We start from the raw sequence: 10,852 nt of genomic DNA on the forward strand, positions 1-10,852 counted from the left end.
AGAATGTGTTGACAGAGAGGTGGAAAGGACAAGCCAACGGTTGGGCTGCTACATGTACAACGCGACAAGGACATTCCACCCGTCGCAGTATCCACACTCAGCATCGCAGGCACTTCCTGAGTTTGATGTGAGTGGAGTGCTTTTGAACGAGCCACTGTTTGTGATATCGCCGAAGAAAGTCTACATCCACAAAATCTATGTTGCGTACAAGGAACGGAAAGGTGGGGTGGTGAGTGTGATGGTTTCTTTCACTGGGGAGTTGTTAGAGAGCGGAGTTGATGGGACGTTGGAGGAGATGATAGATCGGTGGTTGTGTTTCATTCAACAGACAACACAAAAGGAGTGGGAGGTGACGTTCTGCAAGGTTGGAGAGATTGGGAGCAGCGAGTTGGGGAAGATGAATGGGTATCTCGACGACATTCGGAAAAACTTCAAAGGTGTTGTGAAAAGTGTGTTTCTGAGTGACATCGAAGTCTATCCATCGATGGTTATGTCCGAAGAGGAGTACGAGCTGCTTGACGGGAAGAAGTCCTTCTACAAAGTCGACGACCAGCGAACAGCAACCCGTGAGATGAAAGGAGAAAACCGTGCAACATATTACAGTCTGCTCCCAGGCTGTGGCGATGTTGGTTGCAAGGTCGGCGGATACACAGTCAACCTGTACGACCCAGACAACACAGAACTCCACAGGATGATGCAGCAATACCACGACCTGTCCTTCCTCAACAGCGACCCAGTCGATGGTCGGCGATGGTCAATACTACCCCGCCACGTCCACATTCTCCAAAAGATCGACCTGAGAATGGACATCGTCGATTTGTGTGATTGATTTTACTTTGTTTTGTTTGTTTTGCTCTCAATTGTGAATAATAATGGTCCATCTAAAAACGATCTGACCTCAAACTCAAAGACCCATTAAAAAAAGACTAAAATGAAAAAATGAAAAACGGTCACTGTGGGGGTTGAACCCACGGCCTTCTCCTCCGGAGGGAGATGCGCTTCCACTGCGCTAAGTGACCAATCTGAAATGAAAGTCACGTTTTAATTGTCATTTTGACTAATCAAGTATGTTAATTAATCATTCATTCAAAAATATACAAAAAAACTTTAACAAATCTATATAGTAATTCCAAATAAATCCAACAAATTATTAACATAAATAGCTATTTTATAATATTTTACATTACTTCTTTCTTTGTCTTTCTTACAGCTTTTGTCTTTTTAAAGCAACCAAGTGTGTATTCACTATTTTTATATGTTTCCTGGTATGGGACATCATACAACTCACTCAATTCACAACACTTTTTGAATACTTTTGATACATTAAAAAACCCATTCCTTGAGACTTCATAAAACGCGAATGCTCCAATCCTCTTTGCAAGCATCATTCCCTCTTTGGTGCTTACAAAATCGCATAATCTACTCTCATATTCAATAACAAAATCAGAGATTTTTAAATCAGTTTTTGTTGCAACTAAAATGAAAGGGATGCTCTCTACAAACCAATGCACTTCACCAACCCACTTTTCTTCAATTCTTTCAAACGAGTTTCTTGAATCAACAGCATAACACAACACAAACACTTGCACATCTGTCGTGTCCAGTCTTCTCACAAAATCGAAAATGTCTCCACAATGTGGTTCAAAGACGTTCAACATGTATTCTTTATTTTCAAAAATCTCTTTCACTTTTAAAAATCTTTGTGTGATACTAAACAGTTGTGGCGTTTGCATTGTGTTATAATAAAAGTTCAAAAGAGATGTCTTCCCAACCTTTTCATCTCCAAGCAACATCACTTTTATTTCATTCTTACAATAGTCAATACTCTGTGCCATTGGCCATTTACAGTTTTTATAGTTCTTTGATGATTAATGTATAATTTATTATAGTTTATTTCAACAAGTATCAAACATAGAATTATATTCTATTAATTAATGAGAAATGTTAAAATTAAACATAAACAATTTAATAACAATATAAATGGTTTTTATTTTAATAAACTAAGATAATAAAAAAATAATATTTTTATTATCGTTAGTAATAAAAATTATATTAAATATATTAATAAATATATTAATAAATATATTAATAAATATATTAATAAATATATTAATAAATATATTAATAAATATATTAATAAATATATTAATAAATATATTAATAAATATATTAATAAATATATTAATAAATATATTAATAAATATATTAATAAATATATTAATAAATATATTAAGAAAAAATATTCATAAATATCATTAATTTAAAACCTCAAAAAGAACTATTAAAGCTTTTGAAAGTGATGACAGATCAAAGCGTTATTCGCTACGAAAGAGTTCACAGTGGAGATGTTGATTTCGCAATGGAGATAGCTTCTTCGAATAATCTAACTATCTATGAGTTTTTGTTGCTACTTTTTGACGATGTAAAATGCCTCAGACTTTCTGAGGGCGAAACAATATTTTTTGAAGTACTTTTGCACAACACGAATAAAGATGTTGTAAAGCAATTTCTGGATTTTTCATCATTGGAATGCACTTTACTCAACTCAGTTCAATTTTTTCATGATGCCAATATGTTTCAAACTGCTCAATTTTGTTGTCGATTGTCCGTCCAACTTTTGTCCGTTTATGTGACGCCTGATGCAATACAACTCTTTGCGAATTTGTCGAAAACATTGTTTCATCTATTATTTGTGTTTGATGAGCATTTTTTAGCGACGAGGCTTCGAGGAAGTGTTTAGTCGATGTGTTTATGTTATTACCAACACCCGAGTGGATCCCATTGATGATCGAAAACATTAAAGTGACAACTGAAGCTCTTCAATTTGAAGAAACGAATATGGGTGTACCATATATTGGTTTAAAAAATCTTGGGAATACGTGTTACATCAACTCTGGATTACAGTTACTATTCATGTGCGAGAATTTTCGAAACGAAGTGTTTCATACTCAACCAACCTCCCTTCAAACTATTTTTCTTCATTTACAAACACAACAGTGTTATCTGCAAATGAACAAAGAGGTCATCGAACAAGTGTGTGGACATCCAGTGATAATAGGAGAGCAAAATGATGCTTCCTTGTTCATCGCCGACATTTTAGACACTTATCGAACACTTACAAAGTCACCATTTTTCTGTACAAAGATCGAGAAAACAATGCAGTGCTCTCACTGTGGATCGACTCGGCAGAGGGTGGACGATAACTTTATGATAACAATTGGGAGTGAAGGGGCTGTCAAAGAGAGTTTGGACCATCTTGCACCGGACGAGCAAATGGAGTTGGACTGTGATATTTGTCATTGCAAAGTAATTCATTCAATCAGAAGTAAAACTAAAGCGTCTGATACATTACTTATTGGGTTAAACAGAGTTTCGAATCAATTGGTGAAGTCTGACAGATACATCGAGGTACCTTCAACAGTTTATGACTATCAAATTACAGGAATGGTAATACACAGAGGAACTTATGTCAGTGGGCATTACACTACCTTGGCTCGAGGGTATAACGACGAATGGTTTTGGTTCAATGATAGTTATGTGAAGAAGGTGAATTTCGATTTTGCACTTCAACTTGCTAATGGTGGTAATCCAAATGACTGGAATGCGTTTGTCTTGCTCTATGAAAAACACCCAACATACTCTGAACCAATTGATAGAGTACCTTCAACAGACCAAATGATTTCAAAGGTCGTCGTACATTCTGTTGAGTTCTATAACATCATGAAGAGTCTAATTCCGTATTTGAGCGATGCAGACAGCCAAACCAAAAAGATGTTTTTAAACAGTTTTGGAGAGGTCATTAAATTGTCACCCGACAGAGATTTGCTGCTCCAAGCACTCAAAGAAAAGAAAACAATTGAATCGCCAACTTTTGAAGGTGAGGTGATGACACTTGAGAAGACGAATAGATACATCAAGATAGGTAAAGTTGAAGAGAGAAATGAACTCTTCATACTTTTGGCACAAAGTTCCAACAAAACTGTTTATATCAGTAAATTGGTTGATTATCTGCTGACTGAATTTGTCGACAAAATGCCGTCATTCCTTAAGTCGATGTTTTCAAGAGCAAATGAAATACTCGAGAAAGTCGTGGGAAATGGCCCAATAGATGGATTGCCTTTGGACAAAATCGATGAGTTTGTGTTACAACAACGTGATAAGTGTGTGAGTTACTGCGCTACTGAATTTTATAATTTGGTTGGGTTGATGTTACTTGTATTTGACAACACCAAGGACTCGACTGTTGTAATTGAAAGAATGCGGCCTTCCAGTTTACAACTTCCTAAAAGTGGAATTCAGTGGGCCGAGTTATTCAAAGTACACAAATTGGTGTTGACCAGATATTATCCACACGCCATTATTGATATCCAATACAAATACCTCCAAAGTTTACTCACCGTTTGTACTTATATTTTCAATTGTATTAGAGTAATGGACAGTTGTACGTGGGAAACAAAGAGTCGGCTGCTTTTGTCATTAAGATCTTTCAAGTGTTGCGCATTTATCCGCTTTGCCAAGGAGTGGTGGATGGTTTAAAGAATCAAATGATGCTTCTTGAAAAAACAGAGAAAGTCCATAGAGAGCTTGCAGATGAGTTCCGTGTTTTTATTACGACTCAAGAGTCTTATCTACTCTAATAGAGTTCATTGAACACTTTACACTGGTACCAATACTAGTAGTATAGTATTTGTATTAAGTATTTTACTATTTGAGCAAAATATAATAAAATGTAGTAAACTGAATTATTGATATAGAAAATGTTATAGACGATAACGATAAAATGTTACAAGATAACATGAGAGTTTCCGTTTCACAAAATTTTGATCTGCGCAGACGAGCACCAAACAGTTCTTGTTATTATTGAGCATTACATTTAAATAAGTAAGACTGTTTTTGTTGATAAAGAAATGTCACAAAAATTATGATTTTTAGATAAACAGTTTAGTTTACTTTTATGAAAAACGAATAAAAACGAAAAGTACTGTTTGGAGTGAAAAACCCATTGAAATGGAAAGAGAAAACACAAGAACTGAAGTCAAAGAAAATTGTTTAAAACCGAAGAATTAGTGTAAACATTTTCAAATAATTTTAAAGGTAATATTATATCATACTATCTTAGATAAAAAATCTGGCAATGAGATGAAAATTCTGTCAAAGGAAATACGAAACACAAAACAGAAAAAAAGCCAAAAGCCGAAGTCCATTTCGTTGAAAAGCGAAGATCTGAAAATTTCAACATGGCAACACACAACAGTGCACTCCCACCACATCCATTTGCAAAAGCATTTCCGGAGAAATACGCAATTGAATTAAGAAATGCGGACATCCGCAACGAACAGTATGAAAGAGAACAAATGATGTACCAAAGAATGAAAGAAGAAAGGTATCTACTAGAAAGTCGAATGGCATATCTCGACATCTTCCCTAAGTGTCGAGGATATCAACTGCCGTCCCTATTTAATTACCAGCCTACGATGGATCGAGCGTACGAAACAACAAAAACTCTTCCATCATTTGGTGACTATTTTGGGAATGATCCCGTTTGTGCAAAACCACCAAGTTTGTTCTGTGTTGAATGTTGTGATAGTAAGGGGTGTTTTTGTGTTCATTTAAACAAGAACAACAAAGCGCTCTTTGCTGATTTTTCGCTGTTTTATTTTTGTGGTTTGAGGGTTGACAAACCGCCACATTTTTTCTGTCACTTGTGATTGTGTTGTATTCTATAAAATATATTTTATAGTATATTTAGTATATAAAATAGTATAAATAAAAGTGCTGACGTATAGCAGCAAGCGAAGGGAAGAAAGATGTGGGAAGCTCTATGACACAAATCGATATGAATCAAGACGAGGACACGGCAACAGAGATTGCAAGCGAAACAGTCACTGAACAACTTCCAGTCCAAGAAAGTATAGTGAACACTCCGCAGAATGCAAATAAGACTCTCTCACAAGAAAAAGAAGAGAAAGAACAAGCGACTGGGAAGAGAAAGAAGAGAGCAAAAGGTCGTAAAGATACAAAGAGGAAAAATGAGTCGAAAGACAAAGCCGAGAAACCAAAGAGAAAGAAAGAACAAAAAGAGGCCACAAAAGCGGTGGTGGGTGTGGAAGAGGGTATTTCCCAATTTTCAAAAGATGACATGACCTTGGCTGAATTGAAGACGCCAGTGGAGAGTGAGAAAAGTGGAGCAATAGAGAAAGACGTGAAACCACATAACGAAAAAGGACTCGACAACACAAGTGGAAAAGTTGGGCAGAGGAAAAGAAAAAGCGCGAGGAAAGATACGCTTTGATTTTGTTTGTATTGAATTTTTGTGAAATTAGCATTTTGACGTCTTCACTTTTTCGAATTTTTCATGCAGTTTTCAATAATCTTTGTGTATCAATTCGATACTTTTCTGTCAACTTTTATTAATTATTTTTATTACAAATTGTGACGAAAATATCAAACACATATCATCTGTTACATTGGGAAATTTCCCTATTTATCACTTCTGATTATTTTTTCGGCAAAGTTTTAAAAAGTGGTAGGGTTGCCATTTCTAAGACACTTTCGTTTTTGTTGTTATTTTTGATGAATGAGAAAGTCCGTTACAAAAGGTGATCAAAACAACTCCACACGTCAAATATATTTTTATCAAGTAATTCTATAGTTAATTGGTACTATATATATAATTTACAATAATTAGAAAAACCACAGAAGCAAAATAAAAAAAAATTGGTTGTGTTTTGAAAAAAAAAGATCTTTTAAAAAGCTCAACATAAAATTCAATGTTTGAGTTTTACCTTTTCATTTTTAGTTTGAATAACCAGATCCAATATGAGTTTTTCATTTTTATTGAAAAAAAATAACACAAAATTTTTTTGATTTTCAGTTGAAATGCTTTTCTGAATAAAAAAAAGAACTGAGAAATAAATTGATGCAATTAGATCCCGTCACTATAACACACATTTGCACGGAGAAGTATGCATCAGACGTATTTTCCGCCTCGAATTACATCTCTTCATACCTTCAACTTGACAAAGACGTCGTCATGTTTTCTTCTAAAAAAGGATTTATATTTTACAATATAACGACACGATCGATTGACAAGTATTATCCAGATGCGCCGTATTTGAGTAAGATGCAATACTTCAATGACAACTTTTTACTTGTTGCAATGAAAAATTATCGCATCGTATTTTACCTCTTCCAACCAAGTCTTCCCACCCTTCAACAAGTCTTAATCCCACTCACCCGACTCACATCAAACACACAACAATTTCAAACCATTGCAATTTCGCGCCTCAAAAATTCAGTGATCATTTCGGGTGTCGATAAAGAAACTAAAAAGGATGTCTACGTCTTCCAATTTTCATTTGACGGGACGTTACTTCAAAAAGTCGACTTGATGCATTCGAAGGATAATATTGTTGATATTTCATTTGTGAACACTTCGCTCTGTGTTGTGACCGCAAAGGAATTGAAGATAGTTCCGTGTCTCCATAAAGGAAGAGTGCTCTCAAAACCATTCAAAAATGAAATCCAAGCCAGTCTCCCAACGTTCACACGACTTTCCCCTGCACAACTTCTCATCAACGTCAATGAAGAACTGTATTCACTTACAGACGCCAGCATTTCTATGATCGAAACTAATGCTCCAGTTAATGCAGTCGTACTCATTACACCGGTCGTGTTACTCTTCCACGAATTGAACCCACACAGATACTTCATGTCCTACTTCATTGAGACTCAAAGCCCAAGTCAGTTGGTTAGAAGGCCCGAGTTCACGACAATCTCTGCTGTATTTTCCCCAGTGATCTTTTGTCATCCATCAAACCGACTTTGTATCATCGAATTGAAGAGCGATTGGTATAAAAGATGCTTTTTGGATGGAAGGCTTGAAGAGGGTCTTTCATTGAGTAAACGTGCTGATGAAGATGGTAAGAAGTGGGACTCTGCTGGATGTATTTTGCGGATCTATGAATTGCTCTGTCAGTGTTATCAACACTTTCGAATTGAAAAGATCCTTCTCACCCATCAGATGGATGAAATCCTCAAACTCCTTCAACGCACTAAAAAGGAAATCATGTTCAGCTGTGTGACTCAATACATCATGAAAGACTTCTGTCCCGTCCTGTACATCCCTCTGAGTTCACTCTTTCAACTTGGGACGTCGGATATATCCGTCCAAGTGTTGACTGATTTTCCAGAAGAGTTATTGCCAAGACTCAACGAAACAATGAGAATGTTTTTGGAGCTCCGGGCAGCGATGATGAAGAAGAAATTGATACCAACAATGGCACTCAATTCGAGTCACGAATTTCTAAGTGACTTGGAAATCTTCTTTGACGGAGAGAACCGCGAAGAGTGCACTGCTTGTGTGTTGATCCAACTCCACATGTACCAGAATGTGATCACCCCACAAATACAGAATTACGTCAAAAGGCACAAAAATGTCGACAACTCCATTGTCGAAGTTGCACTGAAACAGAACGAAAGTTCGTTGCTTGGATATTTAACACTCATGGATGACGTTCCTCGAATTATGGCTTTGAAATTGAAAGACCCATTACTGAGACTGGACGCACTCGTTTCGATTGCAAGAAATAGAAAGTGGGCTGGAAATGCAAATGATCCGCTTGCGATTGCGTTCCAAGAGATCGTAGTCACTGCTTTTAAACGATTGGAATATTCCCCAATCAATGACGGGAGTCGCGAGTTACAAATTATCATTTATAAAATTTTTGGAGGGAGCGACTCATATCTCCAAGTCGAAACTGCACTCAAATTGCTTGAGGCGTGGGAAGTCACCAAAAATCCGGTTGTTAACAGTGAGGCGTCACAACGAATGAAAATTTTGTATTTGACGTGTTTGCTCGATCAATACAAGAACTCCGATGCGCCGTCTGTATTAGTGAATTGGGCGTTGTTGATGTACATCTACTACATCCATACAATGGCTGCGATCAAAGTCAGAGTTCCTTTAAGTCTCTTGAAAAAGGGGATTTACTTAGTACAGAGTTACCCAAAGATCTCGGCAAATGTAGTTGGTGGTCTTACCAAAGTGTCATGGGAATGTTACCCAATTAGTTGTCCAATTGCCATTTGTGCGGGTGCTGAAAAAGGAGTGGAGTACTTTGTGAGTGTTCTAAGGAAGTTTTACACAAGCGAGCAGGGCAGAGAGGAGGTCTTTGGAGAGAGTGGTCTTCTGTTAAGAGTGGAGGACGACTTGATGAACTTCATAGCAAGCATGAACGACAAATTTGGGAATTACAGTAAGAACACGACACGGGCACATTTGTTGTGCCAGCTTGAATTTTACAATGAAAAGATCAAAACGCAATACCAGCCGTTTTTGACAACATCAGTTAGTGGAGTTGAGTTGGAATTTGTACTTTTCTTGTTGGCGCAAGACAACGCAGAGTTGATACAAAATGCGATTCTATTAATGTTGGATTCTTATAAAGTCATTCCACTTGAGTTTGTACAAACCGTGTTACAAATGATACTCCCCAAGCACATTCCAGTCAATGCGTTTCGAAAATTTTTGAAGAGAAATTGTTCATTCAACACGGTGTACTACAAAGAATTCATAGAATATTGTATCGACTATATCAAACAACTTGATAACCACATTGATGTGCTTGTGGACTATTTACTTGAATACACCGGCCTTCCTGGAAAAGATAATATTAATGCAATGGAGAACTTGGTGTCAATCATGACAGACTCTCCATATCTGAAAAAGAAGTTGAAACAAATGGAGAATGTGAATTGGCGCATTAGGGCAAGACTGATGTTTTCGAGTAAGTACAAATCACTTCTGGAGTATCTCAAAGTGTTTGTTGAAGAGTACAAACAGAACAAAAATTACTTTGATCTTTTTGAGAGCGAGTTGGCAGAGTTTAAGACTGAAAAATGCGAAGAACTTGTCAGTACTATACGAGCAAATTTCAAGCCGTTTTGTGATGAAAAGAAGTGTGTCTTAGTCGAGGCGATATATTACTGTCTCTTCAACGCACCCGATGGAATCACTTCGCCACTGCTCGCAGTCTTAATGAAAGAGCTTGTTAACATGGAGGCCCCAGTACGGTACAACATAGTCATCTTCTCGACGTTCCACAAGTACATTCCTCCATTCATATCATCTGAGCACGACTCGTGGCTTGGCATTAAATCACAAAAAGTTGCCAACCGAGTCCACTTCAGAGTATATAACTACTTAATTGACTCGGTCCAACCATCGATCCTCATTCCGCTCTTGCGGAAAAGTGTGCAAAGTGCTGCGCTCGAACTTTTCACACTCAAGTTTAAAGAAATGGGACTGAAAAATTCGGAGCCGGAGTTGTCGAAAAGGAAGCAAGTGCAAAGGTACGAGACAAAATGTTCATTGTGTGGGCTAAGGATTTTACCAAAACAAAAGTTTGTTGTTAAAAGTGGTGCATATTTTCATGTGACATGTCAGTAAATTGAATAGATTTTTTGTAAAGTTTTTTCATTCAATAATTTCTTTTCAATCCAAAAAGACTTGGGGGCAGACCTTTCCCACCCTCACCCCGTCTAAATATAGAATTAATTTACTATATTTTATAATTTTATAATTATAATTATAGTAAATGGGCGTTTTGGATAATATTAGGTCTGGTTCCCGAATTCAAGAAATGCCGAAAATTCACCTTGAGTTAGTGGAAACCGAGTGAGACGGAGCATTGAAAAGAAGGCTCTGAAGGCCGCACTCAAACAGTCTGTTTGTGCACCGTTTCACCCACTTTCCAAGTCCTCCCTTGGCGCGGATCCCCCCTGACCCCCCCCCGCTTGCGGGGGGGGGGAACCACATCCGCGTCCACACAGTACGGACAAGGAAAGTGGG

The 10,852-nt window shown here is 37.1% G+C and overlaps 5 protein-coding genes across 5 annotated transcripts; 4 read left to right on the plus strand and 1 right to left on the minus strand.

Annotated features, from left to right (window-relative positions):
• Positions 1–52: 52 nt before the first annotated feature.
• Positions 53–829, plus strand: EIN_316820 (hypothetical protein; the record flags this gene model as incomplete). Its single annotated transcript, XM_004253686.1, has 1 exon — positions 53–829. The coding sequence occupies one exon, from the start codon at positions 53–55 to the stop codon at positions 827–829; it is 777 nt and encodes a 258-aa protein (XP_004253734.1).
• A 349-nt stretch (positions 830–1,178) lies between these two features.
• On the minus strand, positions 1,179–1,835 carry EIN_316830 (Rho GTPase, putative; the record flags this gene model as incomplete). The annotated part of the gene is made up of 1 exon (XM_004253687.1): positions 1,179–1,835. One exon carries the CDS (start codon positions 1,833–1,835, stop codon positions 1,179–1,181), a length of 657 nt encoding a protein of 218 aa, XP_004253735.1.
• A 1,174-nt stretch (positions 1,836–3,009) lies between these two features.
• On the plus strand, positions 3,010–4,637 carry EIN_316840 (hypothetical protein; the record flags this gene model as incomplete). Its single annotated transcript, XM_004253688.1, has 2 exons — positions 3,010–4,398; positions 4,440–4,637. 2 exons carry the CDS (start codon positions 3,010–3,012, stop codon positions 4,635–4,637), a joined length of 1,587 nt encoding a protein of 528 aa, XP_004253736.1.
• Positions 4,638–5,237: 600 nt separating this feature from the next.
• On the plus strand, positions 5,238–6,292 carry EIN_316850 (hypothetical protein; the record flags this gene model as incomplete). The annotated part of the gene is made up of 2 exons (XM_004253689.1): positions 5,238–5,559; positions 5,787–6,292. 2 exons carry the CDS (start codon positions 5,238–5,240, stop codon positions 6,290–6,292), a joined length of 828 nt encoding a protein of 275 aa, XP_004253737.1.
• A 627-nt stretch (positions 6,293–6,919) lies between these two features.
• On the plus strand, positions 6,920–10,450 carry EIN_316860 (hypothetical protein; the record flags this gene model as incomplete). Its single annotated transcript, XM_004253690.1, has 1 exon — positions 6,920–10,450. The coding sequence occupies one exon, from the start codon at positions 6,920–6,922 to the stop codon at positions 10,448–10,450; it is 3,531 nt and encodes a 1,176-aa protein (XP_004253738.1).
• Between the last annotated feature and the right edge of the window lie 402 nt (positions 10,451–10,852).

Source organism: Entamoeba invadens, assembly GCF_000330505.1.
Source record: "Entamoeba invadens IP1 unplaced genomic scaffold scaff_1105074724328, whole genome shotgun sequence".
In the NCBI taxonomy this organism is placed as follows: domain Eukaryota; phylum Evosea; order Mastigamoebida; family Endamoebidae; genus Entamoeba; species Entamoeba invadens.